Below are 25,408 nucleotides of genomic sequence, written 5' to 3' on the forward strand. Positions count from 1 at the left end.
TCCTCCCACCTCAGCCTCTCGAGTAGCTGGGACTATAGGCACGTGCCACCACACCACACTATTTTTTTTTAATTTTTTGTAGAGATGGGGTCTCACTATCTTGCCCAGGCTGGTCTCAAACTCCTGGGCTTAGGCAGCCCTCCTGCCTCGGACTCTCAAAGTGCTGGGATTACAGGTGTGAACCACTATACCTAGCCAGCATCCTTTTTATTGCTCAGATTGCTCCCTACGTGGCTGGTGACATGGTCCCTTTCTCCGTTGCCTTTCATGGAGGAAGGACTAGGGTGGTCCCTGGAGGGCGGGAGAACGTGTGCCATGGTACATGGTTTGGCAAGTTGAGGGCATCGGTGGCCTCAGCTGGGGCCCAGTGAACAAGAGGAGGCAGACCTGGGGAAGGAGCCTGAAAATACAGCAGCCCAAGTGAAGGAAAACTGAAATGGACCCGATTTGATTGCGATTGAAGAGCTACAGAGGGTGTCACTGGAGCAATAAGCGGGGAGGGAGAAAGCTGTGAAGTCGTGGAAGAAGTTAGCAAGTTACCTGGGTGGTCCCTCCCATCGCAGCGGGTCACTATGCGTGAAATGGGGCCTCTCCTCACCCCCACCTTCCTCCTCGTCAGGTTCCACGGAAGTGGGAAAAACACTTCTGCCATCCTTTTGGTACCCAAGCAGAGGCTTTAAAAATACAAACTCGTGAGAAATAGACACAGTGCCTAAATGAAATATAAACTGTGGTGGCTACGGCTGCTGTTTCGTAACAGCCATCTGTACGTCGGCTCCCGGGAAGGGGACAGAAGCCTGAGATGAGGGATTAGCAATGCTGTCGTGGGTGTGATCAGATACCATTTATGGGGCATTACTAGAAATCAGGCACCATGCAAGCCATCTCATCCCACTTAATCCTCACACCAGCTCTGTGAATTCCACACCGTGGCTGTCTTCACTTTACCAACAAGGAGACCAAGGCTGAAAGAGGTGCGGTAACTTGGCCGAGGTCACACACCTCATGAATCCAGGAGCTGGAGCCTAGTCCAGGACCTCAGCTTTGCTGGACAGCAACTAGTTCAGAATAATAATGGGAGGCTTTTGCATAATAATTTACATTCCTCAAAGTACTTATGATTGTCTTATAATTAGTCTCAGAAGGTAAATAAGGCTAGGTAGCTAGGCAAGTTACCAGTGAAAAAACTGAAACCTGGAGACACTGCAGCTTCTCAGAAGTTCAGATAGATAGTGAAAAAAAACAGGAACAGGATCCAGCCCCACCACCCACCAGCCCCATCTGCAGGTAATCCATCTCTCATCCCTGCAGACAGCACTACATTTTAGCTTTGTACTAAGGATGAGTGAAATCTATGGTTTGGGTAGCAGAGTATTAATATCTTACTGGATGAGCTTTCTAATGAGCAGCCTGCACTGAAGAGAACCATAGCACACATAGGCATGGCAGGACTCACAAATTGCCACGGATTAGCCCTGTCCCCTCCTGGCCTTTTAGTTTATTGCTGCTAAGGGAGTCAAATCACAATGGGGCTTTCTGTTTGCAAGTGTTCATTCATTTGACTGATGTTTGACATTAGAGGATTTGCCCTGCCGTCATCCCTGTGCTAGGCACAATGTTTGCAGCCCTTCCTGTGTTATCTTGCTGTTTACATTGAGCCCCGGATCTGGCTGAAGGGGTAAAAATCCTTCGTTCCATCTGTATAAACATGCATGACCTGATCTCTGCCCACTGACAACATCCAAACAGTCATTCATCCACATGACATAGAATGTCAAATGCTGCTACTCCACATAGAGGTGGGACCCCCATGGGAGGAGGTACATGTGACGGGGATTTTGATTGGAGGGTCCTCAGGCCAAGCATGTGGCAGTATAGTGCTCACCTTGGAGAAGACTCTGCCAGCCTTTATTTTCCGCTGCTCCATCGTTAACTTCATGCCCTCAGAGATGGTCGAGCCTACCTCTGCCTAGCAGAGCACTCCCGAGACATGTTTTTAAGTAGGTCGTCTGCAGGTGGAAGGCACTTGAGTTGGCCAATCACACAGAAGTGAAATGTTACGTGTTGTGTGAGAATGGCTTTTTTATGTGTACGGGTGCCTTGTATGATAACTGGTTTTGAAGGTTAGCTGCCTTTAAATGGTTGGTACATTGGGTTTTGGGGGCATTGTCACTCATTTTCTGTTCACCAGCCCTTTGTCACATGACCTCTAGTCAAGGTTATGGATTTAATATCTATATTAGTCAATTGATTCCCTTTTTTTTTTTTTTTTGAGACAGAGTCTCACTCTGTCGCCCAGGCTGGATTGCAGTGGCTTGATCTTGGCTCACTGCAAGCTCCACCTCCCGGGTCTACGCCATTCTCCTGCCTCAGCCTCCTGAGTATGTGAGGTTTTATCCTATATGTGAAATTATCTAAATAAGCCCCTTCAGATTTAGTCCATAGTCACCACAGAGTTACTGCATAGGGAATGCTTAATGAAAATTGCTTTTTCCTAGGTGGAATTTTTCAGGCCCCAAGTGGTGAAAACGTTTTACTTACAAAACCGCTTCAACTTACCAGAAAATGAAAGCCAGAAAGCCGTAGCCAGGACCCTGTATTAGAAACTCCACGTGTCTTTGCATCTCCTCCCTGCCCTTATGTGCCCTTTCTCTTCAGATCAGTATTTACCGAATGTGCCAGATTTGTAAGAACTTGCATTCTGCCCCACACTCCCAGGGAAAGCATGGCGTCTGCAGGGGAGGGAGGAGCCCCGTGTGATGGCGTGGCAGGAACAGGAGGGGCTGTTCTCTGCTGTCTAGGGGGAGTGTTGGAGTGCCTTTTGTTTTTAATTGTTTTATATATAAACATATTTATACATCGATGTATTTGTAATATCTGTATTTTTAAATGCATATATGTGTATATGTGTGTGTGCCTGTGTATGTATGTGTGTGTACATGTATGTATGTGTATATATATGTATATATATATGCATGCTTCCTTCCTTATACAGAGAAGTACCCCAGACTGGCAGACGGTGCTTTTAATTTGTATGTATAAATATGCATATTTTAATTTTAAAACATGTTGATGTATACATTTATACGATATATATCTCTAAACATACACATTTATGTGTGTGTGTGTACATCTCTAGTTAAGACTCGGCTTGTGCCCCGAGTGTGTGAAACTCCCCAGACCGACACGGGTTCTGTGCTGCGCGGGTTCTGGCGAGCAAGGACGCGACTGCGCCCCCCGAGGGCTGTTCTCTGGTCTGGTGTGGAGATGCAGGCTGCACCTTGCACTCCGGATGTCGGGGCCTATCGTTCCCGTGGTGTCCGGGAGGAGCCGCGCTCCCACACACAGCAGGAGAGCTGGCTGTTTTGGAGCAAAGGGGGATACAAAAGCTGCGGGAGCCAGCACTGTCGGGTGGTTGCAGCAGCTTCTGGAAGGTTGGAGGGGAAGACGGTAGCACTGGAGGCAGCGGGGGCACTCGGGCAGGGACGCAAGGATTGGAAATGCAGCCGTTCTGGTGTTGAGTCAGGGTGTGGCGGCCGTGCTAAGGAACGCTCCACCTGGCTTTGGGTTTCAGGTCCCACCCGAAAGATGCCCCCCAGCGCCAGTGCCGTGGACTTCTTCCAGCTCTTTGTCCCAGACAACGTCCTCAAGAACATGGTGGTGCAGACAAACATGTACGCCAAGAAGTTCCAGGAGCGGTTTGGGAGCGACGGAGCCTGGGTGGAGGTGACGCTGACGGAGATGAAGGCGTTCCTGGGCTACATGATCTCCACCAGCATCTCCCACTGCGAGTCCGTCCTCAGCATCTGGAGCGGCGGCTTCTACAGCAACCGCAGCCTCGCCCTCGTCATGAGCCAGGCCCGCTTCGAGAAGATCCTCAAGTACTTCCACGTCGTGGCCTTCCGCTCCAGCCAGACCACGCACGGGCTCTACAAGGTCCAGCCCTTCCTCGACTCACTGCAGAACAGCTTCGACGCTGCCTTCAGGCCTTCCCAAACCCAGGTGAGGCCCACGCAGGAGGTAAGAGCTCGGCCAGGTGTCCTCGCTCTCTCGGCCTAGCCTTGTCTGTCGGCAGGGCTTTGGGGTGTCCTGCCTGCCCTGAGTTCACTTCAAGGTCACCTCTGCTATTCTTCCATTCCATTAATCCACATAATCCAAACGAGATCGAAGGGGAATAGTAATAATAGCTCCAGCCCTCAGAGAAGTCAGAATTCAGTGTTTTGCTCAGAGAGGCAATCTTCCTCCTCTTTTCTCCCTATCCTTCATTTAATTATACTTTCCAAATGATGTTTTGCTCAGGTGAATATTAATTTTATTGTCATATTCTCTGAGAATGGCCTCACCTGTTGGCGATGAAAGGCGGCTAGAAGCGTCCTGGGTGGCAGAGGGAGTGAGCCTGGAATTAGAACCATTCTTCAGACTATCAGGGGTTACTTATGGCCACACACAGCAGAGCCAGAGTCTTTGGATGAGGATTTGGCAGAGTTCCGGGCATCACTGGTCTGATTCCCTAATACTTTCCCCAACCAATTCCAGAAAAAAAGGTTCTGCCTACGCTCAGCTCCTGAGCCCCTCCCTTCCTTCCGCTGGTATCCACTTGCACCTGGGACAATAGCACCTGGCCCTGGGGAGACAGAACTCCAGAATCTTCCTCAAAAATTGCCCTGCTGGTCTAGCAAACCGATGAGATGGCTAATTTCCAGAGATGTCTGTAACCCGAACCAGGAAGTTCTTGACCCATGTGGGCCCCATTCCCTTTGATTTGGTCTGTGTGGCAGCAGAAGTTAAGTTCAATTTTATGTATATGTTTAAAGACCCATCGCACATCTCTCTCTCCTGTGCTGCTTCTAAGGCTCTTCTAAATAAACCTCCAATTCTTGTTGACATTCTCCTGTAGGTCCTCTCTCTCTCTATAGCGTGCCTTTCCCGCACACAGCTAAATATCACAGGGTTTTGTGGGGAAGGCAGTGCCCTATTTCATGTCTTCTGGAGCCTTCCATTCTCTCTGGATCATTCTCCCCACTGTCTGGTGAACGTGTTAGGCTCGTTACGATTTCCGAGTGTTTGCAGCATGCCTTCTGGCCCCTGGAACGCCTTGCCTTCTTCTCTCTGCTTTGCAAATGCATCCACTCTCCAGGGCCAGTGTAAGGCCCACAGTCCCATGTGGATTCCCTGTTATCTGAATTCCCCCCAGTAATTGATGGGGCAGCCAGATGCCACTGTGCCTCATCCTCCAGTGTGTCATTTACCTTCCTAACAAGAAGCGGAGACTTGCGAGGACATGAGCCCTGCCCTATAACAGGCCCTGTGATAGGCCCAAGGACGGGCCCGAGCACATTATCTTTTCTTTCACTGAATACTTGCTTGGTTGAAAATGAAGCAAATGAGAGACAGTTGCCTGGATGCAAGAGAAAAATAACATTCAGACCATGCTGGGGTCAAACATTTGGAGAGGTGCTGCAGAAGGCTCTGTGCACGCTGTGCCTAAGTATCTGTCAAGAGGTATCTGTAATGGAAGTCCAGGGTGAGTGCCCGGCCTCTCTGACACACTGCAGTGGCCACTAGGAATTCTGAGATTTGTGGGCCCGCCTCTCTGCAGCTCCCAGGCATAGGTACCCTGAGGGGAGGCCCAGCAGCGTTGCTGAGCCCGGCTGGGTGGGCAGTGGCTGGACTGCAGGTGGGCAGGTAGGCAGGTGTCCAAGGGAGCAACTCTGCCCTCCTTAGCATATGGCTCAGATGGGCAGTGCTGGATTAACAGGAACAAGGAGAGCCTAGAAGGATGATCGTGTTATTCTGCTGCTCGCCGCTTGTATTTGGTTCCAGGTGATGAGGCTTGCAGAAGCAGGGCCTGAGATGAGGCTTAATCTGTGGAAGGGCTCTCAGGTCATGTTTAGGGCTTTTTCCCCTTTACTTTTGCTTTCACGTTTCCACCTCTTCCTCCTCCCTCTCCTCAGGCTCATTCTGCTCTCCTTCTATTACTTTGTATTTTGTTTTTATTTTACTGTATATGGGAAATTACATTTTCTTCTTGCTACGTTTTCTACTCAGTACTCCTCCGTGGCAGTGAGGATCCCAGCAGGACACAGATGCTGAGCTCTATCTAGAAGTCCAGCCGAAGAGATGCTGATGCAGGGACTGTTGCTAGGGGCGCAATCGGCATTAGGGGAGACCGAAGGGAGCAGAGAAGGCTGTAGCCCAGGGGGAGGCCTCAGGGCAGGTGGGCAGAGCTTTACCTTGAAGAAGCAGATCTATGGCCACTCCTTGGAGCCTATTTTTATTATGCCATTTCTTTTTTCTTTATTGTCTTATCATTGGGAAAAGTTATATAATCATGTTATCAAATAGCTGAAATAGAGGAAATAAGTTTGAAATAAGTTGAAGGGGTTGATTGTAGGTCCCTCCCCTTACTCCCTTGCTCTCCGGCCTCTTTCTGATGACTCCCACTTGGCTGAGCAAGCCAGAAACCGGGGGCAAAGAAGCTGGCTGGGATAGTTCGTAAGAGGCTGACCTCCAGGCCTCAGTGCAGGGTCCGCAGGATGGAAAGTGACCCTGGGGGGCAAACAGAGAACACCCAGCTCACCCCATCATACAGCCTGGGGCACGAGGCTCTGGGAGAGTCAAAGGGTTGACTGGTGCCACGCAGCCTTTTGCACCAGCTCCGTGTCAGTAGGCGTGGAGCAGGGTAAGTCAAAGGAGATGAAGTCATAACAAGAGTACGGTTGGGTGTTTACTGTGACCAGAACCTCATGCTTCCTGGGGCTTCCTGTACATCACCTGTGCCCTCCGTTCCCTGGAGCAGCAGCCTGCCCCATCTGCTGAGGATGCCCTGGGCTTTCCAGTTTGGGTGGGCCGGGCTCTCCCAGGGGCTTGCAGGCCTTGTCATTCCCCAGGCTGCCAGCATTGGCCCGCCCTGCTCGGCTCCTGCATTTATGCTCCTCTCAGAGACACATCTGCCACTTAAAGAAGGAATGGGGTTCTTGTCCTGATCCTTGATTGGAGAAGCTGGAGGCTCTAAAGGAGCCTTGGATTCCTAGCTTTCCTGCTCTGTGAAAATCCCTGTTGGACCCTGGAACGTTCAGCTCACAGAGAGGCCATGATTTGCTTGTAAGCCTCAGGGCTTTCTGGGAGGGTCCTTCCTCTCTGCCCGCAGACACAAGTCGGAGCAGTTCTCTTCCCATTGCCCTCATCAGGTGTGTGCGGATCAGAATCCCAGGAATCATTCTGCACCCGTGTCCCTTACACCATCCCTCGGGGCTGCACTCCAAACACACAGCACACTCACCTCACATACTCAGCTCACTCACACCCTCCAGCCTGCAGTCTTGGAGCCTTTTTATTCCAGCAGCTGTGACCCTTTGGTATGAGTTTGGTCTTAGAGTCTTCAGAGGATTCCCAGAATCTAGCAGTAACCAAAGCAGCTGGGGTGAGGGTGTGTGTGTGTGTGTGTGTGTGTGTGTGTGTGTGTGTGTGTGTGTGTGTGTTCCTACACAAATAAAAATGGGGAGACACTGCATCTCCTCAAAACTGGAGCCAGATTAATTAGAGAAATATTTTCGGGGAGGGATTATGCAAATCAACAAATGGATGTTTTGTCTTTCCCCTACCATACATAACCACCCTCCACACCTCAAACCACGCTTGTCAAGCACAGGAGGAGGCTCAGGAGATACAGTTGTGTAACAGAAATGCTGACCAATCTGTAGCCTGGAGGAGAAGCAAGTGGTTTTTCTGGCAGGCAAAGTTTTTGGAGCTTTGGGGAGCATGCTGTTCTGTGCTGCATTTAGTCATGACACGTTCAGAATTCATTTAATGATGGTAGAAAAGGAAAAAGATCATTGAGGGTCAGCAATTCTTGCTGGCCCTTTTGCTTTGATGAGGCATGTGATTAAATATAAATTTGCAACTGATCATATGTTCAATGCAAGTGGAACAGAGGTGCACTTTCTTTCTGAAGAGAATGAGAGAGGGCAATTTTCATTTTCTGTGGCCTCAGAGGACAGAGTAGGATGCACGTCTTCGGCAAGGATCGTTGGGCAGGGAAAGGACAGGCAGAGGGCTTTTTTATGCCATCTTTTCCCTTCTCCATCTGCTCCCATTCTCCCACTGTGTGGAGGACTTGTCCATTGCACTTGAATAGTTCCAAATAGGGCTTTGAATGTTTAATGAACTACAAAGAGCCAGCGAGTGCAAGAAGCCAGGCGTGAGGGCCAGGGGAGATGTTGCAGCCAGGCCAGCCTCCCAGCCTTCCCCTTCACAAGACAGGGGAGACCACAAGTGATGTCCCCACGTGTCCATTAGTAGAAAAACTGAGGAGGCAGGTATGCCTGCTAAGACTGAACAACGCAGGGCTGTCACTTTTCAAAAATTGAATGCAAGGTACCTGTGCTTTCAATTTGCATTCAACCTCCGCCCATCTTCCATTCGTAGAAGAATGGAAGGATATTGTCCACATCACACGTGGTAAATATCATCCTCCGTTCCATCCTTGGAAGACCTTTTTCTGCCATCACCTGGGAACTTGTTGGGAACACACAGTCTCAGGCCCGGCCTCACTGAATCACAATCCACATCGTAGCAGGATGCTCAGGTGACTAGTTTGTTGAAATTTTTTCTGTAAATAGCCAGACGGTAAGTATTTAGACTTTGTGTGGGTTGTGTGACTGATGTTGCATGTTGTCAGTTGTGCTATTGTAGCCTCAAAGCAGCCACAGACAATATGTAAACAAATGAGCATGGCAGTGTTCCAATAAAACTTTATTTACAAAAACAGACATGGGCCAGACTAGGCAGTAATTTGCTGACCCCTGATCTAGGGCATCGTGTAGAGTTCTGGGAATCATTGCCTGTACTCTTCATTTCTGTTCCCTACAGATGCACACTCTAATTCTTAATTAAGCTTGAGTTGGGATCAGGGAGGGAAGTGTAGCACATCCCTGAAATTTACCCTAAAGCCTCCCAAAAGAACTTTACCTTGAAGAGGCAGATCTATGGCCACTCCTTGGAGCCTATTTTTATTATGCCATTTCTTTTTTCTTTATTGTCTTATCATTGGGAAAAGTCATATAATCATGTTATCAAAAAGTTGAAATAGAGGAAATAAGTTTTAAAATTGCCTTGGGAATCTTGTCAGAAAGGACATGACAACCCAGAGGAGAGCCAGAGGCTGTGCCTTGCAACAGGCCAACAGGGAACTGGGTCATTTGATGAATGATTTATTAAAAGAGGAGGTTCCGCCTGGAAGAAGGAGGTTGTGGGCTGACACGAGGGCTGTCTTGAAAATCCAAAAAAAATAATAATAATAACATTTTTTTTCTTTGTTTCTCACTGGACAGAAGTCACACCCTTAGGTTTAAGTTAAATGTAGATAAATTGTGGATCAGGGAAAGACTTTTTTAGCAGTTGGAACTTTCCATGAGTGAAAGGAGCTTCCATGAAAAGAAGTGGGTGCCCATCGCCAGGCATGTACCTGTGCCAGAGAGCCCTCAACCAAATGAGAGTTAGGACAAGGGACCTTAGGCCAATAATAATAACAATAATAATAAATTCCACTGATGAAATATCTTCTGTGTATCAGGGCTGGTGCTATTTTGCATGAATCTTACTGAATCCTTTCTTACTGCATCCTCTCTAGAAACAGTAGTGTAGATAATGATACTACCCTCCTATAGATAAGAAGGGTCAGGATCAGAGAGGCAAAGTAACTTAGTTAAGGTCACAGAGCTGCTCAAAGGCAGAGGCTGATTTTGAGCTCCAATCGGATGAGCCCTCAAGCTCATGCTGCCTTCTGTGAGCGCCTCCGCTTTTTCCCTCCTGGCAGGTGCTACATGAACCCCTGATCGATGAGGATCCTGTATTCATTGCCACGTGCACAGAGCGGGAGCTGCGAAAGAGGAAAAAGCGGAAATTCAGCCTCTGGGTCAGACAGTGTTCTTCCACTGGCTTCATCATCCAGGTGAGCCCTGGGCTGAGTCCGAGGAGGGTCGGCGAAGAGGGTTGGTGAAGTAAATCGGGGGAACTTGGGCTCATCTGGTACCCAAGAACGTACTCACATACCCTTTTCACTGTGTGTCCAAGTCCACCCAGATGCTCCTGCAGAGGCCAGGGCTGGGCTGCTCCCTCCTCCCCGAGGCAGCGGGTAGCCGTCCCTGGAGAGGCTGCTGCCACACCTCGCCCCATTCCCTGCACATTCTTCCTGCAGACTCAAGCCCATCTGGGTAAATGACTCATCAAGGCTCAGTCCCTAGCAATGTTGGCTACAAGTGTCACCCAAACAGTGGGTCATATGAGGTGACTACCATCTCCCTGGAGGCTGTCCCTCAAGACTTACGGACTCGTGGCTTTGAAACTTAAGGCTGTCCCAGGAGGCCTCCCCACTCCCACCAGCTATCTGCCCAACCTTCCTGTTTCCAGGATGCCTTCTTCAGAGACCACCACCAACAGCCTGCTGGTGAAACTGAATAGCCTTCCCCAGGAGCATGTGCCCGAGTCATCGGCCCTGGGAACCAGCGTGGCCAACATGGGTGCATGTTTTACAAGAGGTGCCTGAGCTCTGCTTTTTATGATGATACTCCCAGGAAAAGCATCCGAGGTTGAGCTGCCAGGAGCAGTAGGGTACACAAAGGGAGATGGTGGGGACAGATAAACACCAGAATGTGGTGCCTAGGTGATGCCTCCCTGCCTAGTTTTTCATCCGTGCTGCGCAGTGACACCTTCTCTCATCAGACAGGCAGACCAGCCCTGTGGTGACAGCTGACCGCACGCTCACTCGCTGCCCTCGCTTGACCGCATCTCCAGGCCCCAAGGCACAGGGTTTTTGCACTTCCATCTTTCCCTGAACTAGAGCAGGATCGTAGGAAGATTCCAGCGAACATCTCCTCCCCACATCCACTCCAGAACCACAGTGGGGAAAGTGTTACTTGCTCCAGGAAAATGTCTTCCCTCCAAAGCACCATCTTGGCTCCGTCTGCGGGTCTGAGGGACCTTCAGTTTGAGTTGGGGCCAGGATCTCAAGCCAGACTCTGGGGCTCTGCTTGCGCATAGGCATTGTTTGGGGTCTCGCCAGACTGGACCTATCCTAGAGCAGAATTCCCTCACTCCTGGAGGTGCAGCCTCAGCTCCTTGTCCGCTGACATTCTCCAGAGTCCTCTGCCATCTCTGTAGCGCCTTTTGTGATGATACGCCCATAAGGTACAGGTGCATCGGATTCATTTTGTATAAACTTTCCAAAGGGACATTCATTCATTCTTTCAGTAAATATTTACTGGACACCTGCTACCTGCACACGTTGTGCCAGGCATTGGGATATGCAGACATGGTCCTGCCATCCTTGAGGTCTGCCTAGGTAGCTTTTTTGTTTGGTTTGGTTTGGTTTGGTGTTTTTGTTTGTTTGTTTGTTTGAGACCAGGTCTCACTCTGTCACCCAGACTGAAGTAAGGCAGCATGATCATAGTTTACTTCGCCCTCAACCTCCCAGGTTCAAGTGATCCGGTCACCTCAGCCTCTCATGTAGCTGGGACCATGGACGTGTGACACCATTCCTGACTGATTTATTTTTATTTTCATTTTGGTAGAGATGGAGTCTCACTGTGTTGCCCAGGCTGATCTTAAACTCCTGAGCTCAAGTGGTCATCCTGCCTCAGCCTCCCACAATGCTGGGATTACAGGCAAGAGCTCCCATATCGGCCCTGTGTGGCTTTGGAACAAATGTTTACATGCAGATCCTGTGTGCATCTGGCACCACTTCTTTCTCCTTCTACAGTTAGTGAGGAGCTAGAAATCACATCTGTCACCAGAAAAGGCCACAGATCTCTCTCTCTCAGTTCAGATTCGTTCCCAATTTTATAGAATCTATCAAACCCACATCTAAAATGTAAGAAGTTTGGGTTGGTACCTTGAAGTTTCCTTTCATTTCTAAAACTCTTGATTCTAGGAGGTTTTGCAGCAGTGTGAAGGTTTGTTTTTAGAAGCCAGAATTGAAGCTGACAACTCCCAGTCAAAAGCAGTGTCGCTTCCACCATTGCCAGGGGCAGCCCTCAAAACGTGCTCAGAAGTGCAGAGCCAAGGAGGCAATTAATTACCCGGCAGTTTCAGGCTGTGCTGTGACAGGACTGGCATGAGAACTTTCTCAGCCCCCGCAGTCCCTCTCTTTGTTCCTAGGTCCAGCTGAAGGTGCCTGTGGCGGGTACAGAGCAGGGAAAGGACATCTCTGCCCGTGAGGAGCCAGGAGATGCAGAGGAGGAGCCACATGGCCTGGGGACAGTTGTTTTCATAGTGTCCTGCCCCTTTTCGTGGTTCTCCAGGTGCTAATCTTGGTTTGACAGCTTTTGAAGGTCAGCAGCCTGGGCAAGCACAGCCCTGGGGCAGAACAATACCTTACACCGTCAGAGCTTTCACACCTGCAGTTCCCTGATCCTCCCCACAGCCTTGTAAGACAGAGAGAGCAGGCAGTATTGATCCCATTTCTTACATGAGGTGACTTTGGCTCACAGGGCTTACCTGCCAGGCAACTGGTCAGCACAGAGCTGGCTTCTCCCATGGGCCTTGACCTGCCTCTTCCCTCATCCATCCCCAAGGCATCCACAGCCCCTGCTCTTGCATTTACCTCCCACATGAACTAGCTGCTCAGTCATTGCTCTGGAACATGGAGTTGTCATCTAGAAACTCAAGGGATGGAATTAGGTAACCAGTGAGGTCCCTTCTATTGCCATTCTATGATTCTCTTCTTTGTAAACGTCATATGTGAGGTTCTATACACAGGCCATTTTCTTCATTGTAGTTCCTCAGATGCATTGAGCTCTCCTGAATGACTTAGCGGAGAAGCTCAGTTGCAGCTGGCCATGTTAAGGGTCAGCTCCCACTGTGCTGTGCTGTGCTGTGCTGTGCTGTGCTGTGCTGTGCTGTGCTGTGCTGTGCTGCTAGTGCAGCACCTGCCCCACGCCCTCCTGTTTCTGAGGTTGGCTTTGGCCCGTAGGATGCAGGCAGCTGTGGTACGTGGAAAGATTGGAAGGGGCAAGTGCATACCTCTCCTTTTTTGGCTTCTCTGCCCTGGCCATGAGAAAATGACCAGGATGGATCACCTGGGTCCTGAAAACCTGGGAGCTTAGTAAATGTTTATTACATGGCATATCGATTTTGTGGTTGTTTGAGACCCACTGTAATTGACCCAGGAGCCTTATCAGTTAGGTCTGCACAGCTGACCAGATAACTTTCTTCCAGCCACCATCTAATGTGGACCAAGATGAAGTGTTGAAGGGGCGGTGGGTGTCCAGATGTGTTCCAGGAGAGCCCAAATGATGCATAGACGTTGTTGCCCCAGCTTTATAGTTTCATCCTGCCAAGACCCTGAGCCTTTGACTGGCTCGACTGCATTCTTCTGACAGGCGGGGCGACTGCGGGATGAGCTCCACTTCAAAGATTCTAGATGAAGGGGTGAGTGAGAAAAAGGAGTTCCAGATTGGCCAGTGGTCCCAGAAAAGGTCCGTGGGAAAGCTGAATGGGAACTCAGTACAGCCAGCTCAGATCATCAGGGCCTCAGGCATGGTCAGTTGATCCCCACAAGGGCATTTGGATGAGAAGGAAGAAACTAACAGTTGGGCAAAAATAATAATAATGGTGATGGTGTTTAGAAGAGCTCTAATAGATTAGTATATTTTTATAGGTGTAATGCTCTTGAATTCATTTGAAGGGAAGTCTTTGATGAAAGTGGTTAAAGATCTTAAATAATTTAACTAAGAGAATATAGGGAGGCATGTGGTAGGATAGAAGTGAGAGGAAGAGATTAAGTTAACTATAGTTCTGAAAATTAAGGTGCTAATGGCCTGCATTGCTGAGAACGCAGGAAGCAAACAGTAAGAGGTTTTGAGGAGAAATAAGTAATCAGATGAGAAACAGACACAGCTTTACTGCAGAGTGTGAGTGACACCACCCGTGAATGCCATCCCGCTCTGAAACCTGGTCTTGCTTATCTGTCCTCACATTCCTCTTCCTAGTCTTCTTCCAGCAATCTCTGAAAAAAGGCACTGGTTCGGATGGGCGGGCTTCATCTCCCACTTGACATTTGTAGGGCTGTCCTGCAGAACTGCTTATCTCAAAAGTCTTTGGATCCAAAATGTGCATTTTGGTGTTTCACCGAGCACCCAGCACTTGGAAAGGAGTCAGTGGGCGAAGATGCTAACCTGCAGTGCTCCAGGCCAATGGAAACTGTCAAATGAGGCCATTCACGTTGCTCTGAGAAGTAGATTACTGCACGTGGATCTTCGGGTCTTTGGTAATTTGGTCAACTTTAATATGAGGAATGGTGAGAAATGAAATATATGTTGTGAGGGATAAAAAGAGAGGCATGGTTCTGTTATCAACAAGCATAGCTTTTTGTGGTGGTAAAATGCAGATAACATAAAATTTTCCATTTTCACCATTGTTAAGTGTGTGACTCAGTGGCACTAACTACATTCAGTGTTGTGCAGCTGTCACCATCATCCTCTCTAGAACTTTTCCATCATTGCAGCAGATGAGGGCACATCTCTTAGCTGCATAGCGCACTGATACCTGGAAGTGGTGGATCTCCCATGAGCCCAGGTGCCTTCCAGATTCCCTGTCAGTGCTTTGGGAGCTCGGAGGAGGGGCCGTGGTCTAGTTGCAAGCTCTACTCTGTCTCCCGTGAAGCTCGTCTCACTTCCCCGGGTCAGACTGGCCACGATCTCCCGCTCTCCCAGGACTGCGCGTGGGGCTCCCAGGGAGGGACAGATGAATGGCTGGGACAGCGCATGTGCTTCCTGGCCCTCAGCCCTGTCACCGTCTGTCTGTATTCCATGCAGGGGCAGTACTTGCGGTCACTGACTTGTAGCGTTGTTGAGCCAGTTGGTCGTCCAGCGTCTCTGTGGGGTGCAGGGATGCCTGGGAGTGCCTGTTCTTTACTTCCTGCCTGAGCCGGCTTTCTAGCTTTACCCCTTGATATCAGCCAGGCTTGGGGATGTGATGGTCACTTTGATGTCTCAACTTGGCTGGACCATGGTACCCAGCTATTTGGTCAAATAGTAGTCTAGATGTTGCTGGGAAGGTGTGCTGTTTAGATGAGATTAAAATTTAAATGGGTGGCTTTTGAGGAAAACACGTTAGCCTCCATAATGTGGGTGGGCCTCAGCCAATCAGCTGAAGCCCTTAAGAAAGTGATTGCTGGCCGGGTGCTGTGGCTCACGCCTGTAATCCCAGTACTTTGGGAGGCCAAGGTGGGTGGATCACCTGAGGTCAGAGTTCAAGACCAGCCTGACCAACATGGTGAAACTCAGTCTCTACTAAAAATACAAAAAAATTAGCTGTGTGTGGTGCCGCATGCCTGTAATCCCAGCTACTTGGGAGGCTGAGACAGCAGAATCGCTTGAACCTGGGAGGCGGCGGTTGCAGTGAGCCGAGATCGCACCACTGCACTCCAGCCTGGGCAACAAGAGTGAAAATCCATCTCAAAAAAAAAAAAAAGAGAGAGAGAAAGAAAGAAAAAAGAAAAGAAAATGAAAATGATTGCTGTACCCCGAGAAAAAGGGAATTCTGCCAGCAGAGGGCCTTCGGGCTTCAGCAGCACCTTGTCCCTGAGTACCCAGCCTGCTGGGCTTCCCTGATTTTTGGACTTGTCAGCCTCTGATTTGCATGAGCCAGTCCTTAAAATAAATACCTCTGCCTCTTCCTCCCACTCTCCCACCCTCCCACCTTCCATACATAATTGTATTTATATACACACTACTGCTTCTGTGTCTCGGGAGAATCCTGGCTACTACAGGGGGCTTTCTCTGGCGCACCTGGTTTATTCAGGCCTGTTTGCTTCTCTGATTCTCACTGCTGTTGACCACCTGGGAGTCTGAACTAGAGGGCCAGGGCAATACTTTCTTCAGTCTTGCTTTTTTTAGCTAATAATCTCTATTTATTTTTATTATTTATTTATCGGTAAGAGTTGGACAAGTCCCTGTTTTCAAGAAGTTTTACAATAAAGAGATGGGAAGATAAGACTTGTACCGATGCAAATCTAGGCCTGGACTGTTTGGTTAACCACACCACCATAGACTGAGCTTCGTGCTTGGCCCCTCAGAACTAGAGATAGAGGGAGCCCTCACTGCCTCTCCAGTAGGAGAGATGGACACGTTAAAAATACTCATTGACGTAGAGTGACAAGTGCAGTACTGGAGGTGTGTCTGTACATCGCAGGGCTACAGGAAGGCCCCTGTAGGGGTAAGAAACACCCCCAGAGGCGTATGCGGCAGGGTGTGTGGTGTGCAAAGGAGAGAGCAGCTATGAGCTTTTGCCACAGGTCGAGCACCAAGACACCCAACGTTTTAATAGCAGCACTTAAGACAAGAATAAGCAGGCAGGGAATTATTTATAAGGTAGGGCTCAGGAAATCTTGAGATATGCTTGCTCCTTGGGTGCAGAATGCTGGGTATATATGAGGCCACAGCCAATGCCTTCTTTTTTGCCTTTCCCACTGCTGTTTACCCAGGCTGGCTTTCCCACTGCTGGTTACCCACTGCTAGATACCATGGTGCACTTAAGACAGCATACGGAAGCTCCTCGACTTATAATGGGGTTACGTCCCTGTGATAAACCCCTAGTAAGTTGAAAATGTCTTGTCAGGTTAAGCACAGTGACTCACACTTGTAGTCTCAGCACTTTGGGAGGCCAAGGTAGGCAGATCACTTGAGTCCAGGAGTTCAAGACCAGCCTGGGCAACATGGCAAAACTTTGTCTCCACAAAAAATATAAAAATTAGCTGAGTGTGGTGGCACACACCTGTAGACCCAGCTACTTGGGTGGCTGAGGAGGAAGGATCCCTTGAGCCTGGGAGATCAAGGCTGCAATAAGCCATGATTGCACCACTGCACTCCAGCCTGGGTGTCACAACAAAACCCTATCTCAAAAAAAAAAGAAAATGTCTTAAGTCAAAAATGCATTTAAAGCTGGGTGCAGTGGCAAGTTCCTGTAGTACCAGCAATGTGGGAGGCTGAGGGAGGAGACTGCTTGAGGCTAGGAGTTTGAGACCAGCCTGGACAACATAATGAGACTCCACTTCTAGAAAAAAAAAAAAAATGCATTTAATATAACTAACCTACCAAACAGCATAGTTTAGCCTCGTCTACCTTAAACATGCCCAGAACACTTACATTATCCTGCAGCTGGGCAAAATTAACACAAAAGCCTCTTTTATAATAAAGTGTTGAATATTTCATGGTTGTTTACCCTCACGATCACCTGGCTGACGGGGAGCTGCAGCTACTGCCACCACCCAGCATCGCCACGCAGCATTGCACAGCATATCACTAGCCGAGGAAAAGGTCAACATTTGAAGGAATTTCTACTGAATGCCTATTGCTTTCACATGATCATGAAGTCAAAAAATCTTAAGTCAAACCAGTGTAAATTAGAGACTGTCTGTATTTATTCTGTGTCACAGGCCTCCTAAGGACTGACCTAGACGTCAAAACACCCTCCAGCCCTACCCTGTTTGCAGAGGGGGTGCAAGCATGGGAGCTAGCCAAGGTTCCCTTCCTCTCCCCTCATCTGCAGGCTCCCCTGTGAGCCAAGGAGATGAAAAAGGAGAGGTTTATACGATGATGAATCTTCCAGTGTAGGGAAAAGCCACCTAATTGGGCAATTGGAGTTCCTCGATCCAAGATGTTGTGGCTGCTCATCCTGGAAGGCTGTGCCCTGTCTGTGGGTGGAAAGAAAACCCTCCAGCAGTTTTCTGCAGAGACTGCTGTTCAGGCTTCACAATGTCAAAAAGATCGAGGATCCAGCAGGAAAAATTGGCCAACAGGTTAATGTTCTGTCGACCTTTAGTGATTAATGCAGCCCCAAGATTCTTTGGAGCAGGGAAAAAAAATGGTCCACTATTTTCTTTTAACGGTATAATCTAAAAGAGCAGATTTATCCTGTTTGCACGTGTTGGGCCAGGCACCTGCCTCTGCAGCATGAGACCAATGTTCCTATTGGGATGTTGACAGATGGACAAACACCGAGGAGGGGCTGAAGAGCAGATGCCTGGGAGGTGTCCTGAGTGGTGTCCTGAGTGGGGCTTGGAGGGACATAAGGAGGTGTCATCTGAAGATGACAGGACAGACTGTCTTCAGAGGACTGGGTGGCTGTCATGTCAAGGAGGCAATTCTGGATGACAGCCCTGCTCAGTGGAGGCAGGGATTCAGGTTCACGCTGGGCATTGACATACTCCGGAAGTAGATGGGCTTTAGAAGCCAGAATTCAAGATGGAACCCCCAAGCAAAAGGACCCCTGCTTCCTACCCCCTGCACACATCATGGAATCTGTCCAGGCAGAGCCCTCATGACATCTGTGAGGGACACTCTGAATGAGATCCGTGCGCCCCGTGTTGCTACGCTAGCTGACCTGGAAGCCCCTTTCCTTCCTCAGTCTCATCTGTGGATTCTGGCAGCTGCTTCTGGCGTTCAGGAAAGAATAACGAACATCTACAGAGTGTGTGTTGTGGGCCAGGCTCTGTGCTTAAACACTTCACATGCACTATTCATTTTTCCTCCACAAGGGCCTCATGAGGCAAGTAATGTCACTGCCACTGTTTCTCGGTAAGGAAACTGAGGCACAGAGAAATTTGCTACTTTGCCTAAAATTACATCTGTAAAGCAGTAGACCTGGGATTAAACCCAGCCATTCTGACCTTAGATCCCACTTTCTTTTTTTTTTTTTTTTTTTTTTTTTTTTTTTTGGAGACGGAGTCTCGCTCTGTCGCCCAGGCTGGAGTGCAGTGGCCGGATCTCAGCTCACTGCAAGCTCCGCCTCCCGGGTCTACGCCATTCTCCTGCCTCAGCCTCCCGAGTAGCTGGGAGATCCCACTTTCTTAACCAACAGGCTATGTTGACTCCCCCAAGGGAGAACTTTTCCTGATTTAGACAAAAAGCAAAGTATCTTTTATCCAGCTTGATTGTTGATAGGATAGTGGTCTAGCATCCATGTCACTGATTTCCCTTGTTTTGAGACATACTATTTATGTTGAAAGAATTTAAGGAAGGTGAGCTAAAGTGTTTTTTTGCTTATTTGACTCAATCTTTGTACATACTAAGTGAAATATTTTGCTCTTGACCGATAACTAATTGAATTGGCTCTAAAAGTGGGGGCCACCGTGGAATTAATTGGTTAGAGTGAATTTTGCTTGTGGATTCAGAAGCTGGGCAGGGCAGGACCTGTGTCCATTTGTTTAATTGTGCAGTGAGGAGGATGCTGGCATGAGATCCTATCCAGGTTGGATGCAGTAAGTTGAGGATGGGATTGGCTGAGGTAGAAGACATCACTGTGGACCTCTTTGTGTCCTTGAGCAAGTAGCTGAGAACTACCTTCTTTCTCCATCTTTTGAATGAAGTTAATCCACCCATACCTGTTTACTGTATAGGACTTCAAAGATGACAATGAAGTATTTATTTAGTGCCCAGGTAAGTGCACCAGGTACTGAGTGGATCAGATTCAGCCCTCGCCTTAAAGAACTTAGAATCTTCAGCTGCACGGACATGCGTGTGTACAGAGAGCCCACATGCTGATACATGTTCCTCCTCCAACCTGTCATTTTGAAAGAACCACCTCAGGCTTTGAGCTTTGGGATGAGATGAAGGCAAGGCTCCCACAGGGGTCAGCGGTGCTGAAGGTGCAGCCAGAGTGGAGAAGGACCATGAACAGACTCAGCACATGAGCTCTTCCTGGGCATGGTCACGGTGAGAGGCATGAGAGAGAAACTGGGCAATGAGAGATGAAAGTCATCAGTATGGTGATGACTTAGAGACTTTGCTGGAAGCCCCAGCTAATACACAAAGATGGCACAAGCAGCATTGTCCAGCAGGACTCTCTGCAGTGATGGAAATGTTTCATATCTGTGCTCTCTATGATGGCAGTTCCTAGCCTCGTGTGACTGTTGACTATTTGCATTGTGACCAGTGTGGCCACAGGACTGAATTTTTCATTTTAGTTAATTTAAATGTAAATGAAAACAGCCATATGTGGCTGAAGGCAGCCACACTGGGAGCACAGTTATAGAGCTTTGCTATATTAAAAAATCACTTCTATATGCACAGTTTTCACTTAAAGACAACGGCCTTGCAGGGTGCATATGGCGGTGTTGTCCTTACAGATAAGAAAAGCAAGGCTCAGAGCAATTAAGTAACTTGCCCCAAAACCCACAAGCCAGTGAATGACAGCCTGTGCCCATGTATCCCAGAACTCACCCTCCCTGCCTCAGTTCCTCTCATGACAAGTGACTGTCACTTACAATTCACAGCTCTCTCAAGTGGCTGTCCCGTACAGATGTCCCAGGTGACAGCCGCACACACCCTCGATCTCATTCTGCATCTTCAGTGAGTGCAGATCATGCACTGCTATGCTGTTTCCCCACAGATGAATTACTTACACCTTCATGGCTCCTTGCACACTAGCGATAAAAGACTCAAGGAAGGGATCACCAGTCCCTACAATATGATACCCTTCCCCCAGATCTGCTCTTCACTGAGGAAACTGATTCGCTTCTGTGCTGAAAGAGAAGTAGGGTCATTCATTGGTCAAGACTAGTATAGCTGAACTAGGCTTTCTCCAGTTCTTTGTGTTGGAGAGGCAGGAGGGTGCCCCCCGATCCCAGCAACAGCTTAGTGGAACTATCAGCTGGGGAGTCAGCAGCTACTGCCACTAGCCTTACTGTTCTTTTGAGAAGTTGAGGGAAAAGATGAACTGGATCCTGCCTCTGGAGGTCGCGGGGGCATTTCAGGAGAGCTAAGATAAATGCCATGTGCTGTATGTGTCCCCCAGGGTGTTAACTGCTATAATCCATATTTCCTAAGATCCTTTTTGTTGTAATGTCAGTATAAAGTATGCAACATTGGGAATACTAGTCTGGGGCAAAGTATAATGCCATATAGTAATAAACTTTCATGCCTGCTTTCCTAAATATATGCATTTAAAAATTAATAAATCATAGGAGCAAAACAAAACTTTTTAGGAAAAGTGAAAAGCTTGGCAACCACCAAATGGTACATTTTCCTGCCCTAGAGATACTTGTCAAACAGTCTTGTAGCTCAGAAGTGTCTGTGGCTGGCTGCATTTTGCCCAGTGATAGGAAGTCATCTATGTCTACACATTTGGTGGAACCATATTAGTATGGTAATGCCGTCTCTAGAAATGTCTAGGGAGATATCTGACTTTTTGAAAAGCAGACCAGGAAGTAGTCACACATCTAAGTGAATGGTATTTCCTTCCGTGTTGTGTCTGGGGAGCTCTTGTAGAAAGTACCCAACCCAGCGTCTGAATACATGTGTGGGTTCCCAGTGATTCTGCTGTGTCTCAGATTACTGGCAGGATTCCTTAGGATAGTCCCTTAAACCTGGACGCAATCATTAGCATAGCTTGTATAGCTTAAGCATTTGTAGCAACAGGGCATGGATGGGATAAGACTTCGTTGGAGGTTGCTCATCCAACTAAGGGAAACAAGTTACTGCCTTTGACCACTGACGTTATTGTGTCAAAGCAAACCAGGACCAGTCGGGTACCGGACCTGCCTGACTGTCAGACCCAGCAGGACCTCTTGGACTGAGCCTTTTCCTGGCCAGATTTTGACTACCTTGCCAACAGTTTTTTTCTAAATCATGCCCTCAACTGAGACTTTCAAGGTTACCATCTTTTGTATTTATTTAAATGAAGGCCCTACTTTATGTTCACTTTTAGAAACTCATTATTTTATAGCAATGAGTGCCACACATTTGGGACTCTCTTTGGACTCTCATTGGTGCCACTTTTTGGCTGTATCCTTCTTCCAGATTTCCTAATAAGAAATCTTTGACCTTTGGCTCAGCGCCTGTCTCCTTTGCCTCAGTGCCTTTGGCTCAGTGCCTGTCCCCTTCTCCTGTGACATCCCAGTTGAGTGTCTACTTCTTCAGAAGAGACTGGCTGGAGTCTGGAAAAATGGCAGTTTTCAGAGATGCATGTGTAGACACGAGGCTGAGTAATTTCAAGACAGTCCTGCAACAGTGCTGCCTTCCGTATTCTACCCAGGAGTTGTAAAATCTCAGCTGCACATCACTGGCATTTGGGAAAATATGTTAATTCCAAGACAGCAAGAGGCTGACCTGATTCTCAGAGTCATCATCATCTCCAGGTGTGGAAATGATGAATAACCATTCACTCAGACCCTACAGACACTGCAAATTCCAAATACTCCTATGCTTGAGTAATCCTGATAAGGAAGTTATTTTATAATTATTTTTAGTGGGTCTTTTTCTGATTAGGTTTGTATTACATATTTAACATCAAAAATGTTAAAAGTCCAGCATACCTGTCATTCTGATAAATACTTTTTATACAGAAATAGCTGTTTGAGTGTATAGTCAACATATCTGTATAAACACACACATCTGTATAAAAACACACTTGCACTGTTTTGTAATCTGGCTACTTTACTTGCAATGATACTGTGAACATTTTCTATGTTATTAAATATTTTTTCTACATGACAATTTTTTAAAGTGTACCACATTCCATTATACCTACATATATAATTTTAATCAGTTCCTTTTCATGTAAGATAATTAGGTCATTGTTAACTTGTTTTTACCATTATAAAAAACCCTGAAATGGACACGGTATTTTATATATAAATCCTTTTAACACATTTCTGATTGTTACCTTGGATTGAATTCCTGAAAGTGAAACTCATGAGTAAAATAGCATGAATATTTTTAAGGTTTTTACAAGATTTATTTTTAAATTAACAAATAAAAATGGTGTATCTTTATTATGTACAATATACTTTGAAATATGTAGGCACTGAAATGGCCAAATCGAGCCAATTAACATATACATCACATCAGATAGTTACCATTTTTTGTGGTGAGAACACTTAAAATCAACCGTCTTGGCAATTTCCAAGAATATGTTGTTATTAACTGTAGTCACTATGTGATACCATAGATCTCTTGAACTTATTCCTTCTATCTAACAGATTTTGAATTCTTTGACCAATACCTCCCCACTCCCACTTCCATCCCCCAGCCCCTGGTAATCACCATTCCACTCTCTCCTATTAGTTCAACTTGAAGTTCACATGTAAGTGGGATCATACAGTATTTCTCTTCCTGTGCTTGGCTGATTTCACTTAGCTTAATGTCCTCCAGGTCCATGTCGTTGCAAATGGCAAGATTTCCTCCTTTTTAAAGGCTGAATAGTATTTCACCTTGTGTATATGCCACGCTTCCTTTACCCACTTATCCACTGATGGACACTTGTGTTTCCATATCTTGGCAATTGTGAATAACACAGCAGTGAACGTGGGAGTGCAGGTATCTCTTAGAGCATCCTGATTTCAGTTCCTTTGGGTGTGTACCCAGAAGTAAGATTACTGGATCCTATGGTTTTTCTATTTTTGATTTTTTGAGGAACTTCCATACTGTTTTCCATAACAGCCATACTTCAAGGTCTTTGATTCATGGGCAAAATTTCCCTCCAGAAAATTTACACATATTTATACCAAGTCCCCACAGTGCTCATTTCCCCCACATCCTCACTGACGCTGAGTGTTTGGATGGGGAAGATGTTGTTCACTGTTGGTCTTCATGAAAGTACATTGAATCAGTCTGTTTTCCAGGGAGTAAAACTGACGTCATCTCCGCTCTGCTGGTTTCAATAAGGTGGGGAAGCAGTCCATTTCTCAGCTATCACGTTGTAGTTCTTCAGATGCATAGAAGTGCCTGGTATGGAAGCAGTGTGCCCCAGTGTGTTAGAACTCTAAGATACTCACAGGCCTCCTGCCCTTGGTGTGCACACACTTCCCCATTATTCGCTCAAACACTAATGTGGGTGTTGATGAGAAGGAATTTGGATTTTGCAAATGTGTTATGGTCCTAAATCTGTTAACAAGAAATTATCCTGCATGGGCCCAACCTAACCAAGTAAGCCCTGAACAGGAACCAGGCTCTTCCTAACAGAAAGCACAAGAGGGATGCAGCTTCAGGAAGAGTCCCCATTGCTGGCTTGCTTTTTTTTTTTTTTTTTTTTTTTGAGACGGAGTTTCACTCTTGTCGCCTAGGCTGGAGTGCAATGGCACGATCTTGGCTCACTGCAACCTCCGCCTCCTGGGTTCAAGTGATTCTCCTGCCTCAGCCTTCCACGTAACTGGGATTACAGGCGCCTGCCACCACACCTGGCTACTTTTTTGCATTTTTAATAGAGACAGGGTTTCAACATGTTGGTCAGGCTGGTTTCGAACTCCTGACCTCAGGTGATCACGTGCCTCAGCCTCCCGAAGTGCTGGGATTACAGGTGTGAGCCACCATGCCTGGCCAATCATTGCTGGCTTTGACAATGGAAAAGGTCATGTGGCAAGGACTACCTGTTGCCCCCGGGAGCTGAGAGCAGTCCTTGGCTGATGGCCAGCAGGGACACAGGACCTCAGTCCTGCAGCCATAAGGAAACAACCTGAATGCAGATCCCAAGCACCAGATGAGAACCCACCAGTCAACATTTTGATTGCAGCCTTGTGCTGCCCTGAGCAGAAAAGCCAGCCATGCGCTGCTCAGACCTCCAGCCTACAGAACTATGAGCTCATAAATGGACGCTGTTGAAGCCACTGAGTTTGTGGTCATTTGTGATGCAGCAATTAAAACAACAATACACAGCATTTAAAAATTTGAGTGTAGATATCTGTATAGAAACCACAGGCAACATGTAGCTGTGTGTGTTAATGTATAAATAATCTGTGGCGGGCTCAGATCCATCGAACTTCTCAAGCAGTTCTGGTTTGCAGTGACTTACTGTCATCCAACACCACATTTTCTGTTGTGTTGTGTTTGTTTGTTTGTTTGTTTAAGATATTCTCTCTAAGTCACATTTCTTGCACCTGTACTGGAGGATTTTTTGAACATGCTCTTCTTCAATCCATTAACTTTCCTGCCTCTACCACTTTGATGATGTTCATGGAAGCAGCATGAAACAACGATTAAAAATTGCTCGCACACATCCCCTTTGTTGGCCCTGGACTCTTGGGCAAATGTTTAGCCCTCAGTCCTGTCTCCTCTGCACCGTGAGGGGAATCAGCCTCTTCTGCCTGCCTGATGGGGGTCACTGTAAAGAACAAATTAAACAGTCATTATGAACATACCTTGTCAATTAAAAAGCTGTATTCAAATGGGAAGTACACAGATACGTGTATTCCTAACAGGTGAGATTGCCTTTAACTTTATTTATAGTGAATTTAAGTCATTCCTGTGTTTGAAAGCTGGGGAATGTGTTTGCACAGTCCCATTACCCGCGGCTGCTTGTTCTTTTCCTCCTCCACCTTGACCTTTCCAAACTGAAGCATCTGGCGCTGAGTCACCAGTTGCCAAGGCCACGGGGTGTGCTTGGGGGTGACCTAGAGCCCCTGTGAGCTGAAAAG

General features: G+C 47.5%; 1 protein-coding gene across 2 annotated transcripts in view; it reads left to right on the plus strand.

Moving 5' to 3' along the window:
- Positions 1-25,408, plus strand: part of PGBD5 (piggyBac transposable element derived 5) — a 99,439-nt gene that overhangs the window by 57,455 nt on the left and 16,576 nt on the right. For both annotated transcript variants that reach the window (XM_015125997.3, XM_077998905.1), the window contains exons 2-3: positions 3,575-4,002; positions 9,818-9,952. In XM_015125997.3, the coding sequence (XP_014981483.3) occupies positions 3,575-4,002; positions 9,818-9,952 (563 nt within the window). The remainder of the gene's footprint in view (positions 1-3,574; positions 4,003-9,817; positions 9,953-25,408) is intronic.

The sequence above is a fragment of the Macaca mulatta genome, chromosome 1, assembly GCF_049350105.2.
Source record: "Macaca mulatta isolate MMU2019108-1 chromosome 1, T2T-MMU8v2.0, whole genome shotgun sequence".
Classification (NCBI taxonomy): domain Eukaryota; kingdom Metazoa; phylum Chordata; class Mammalia; order Primates; family Cercopithecidae; genus Macaca; species Macaca mulatta.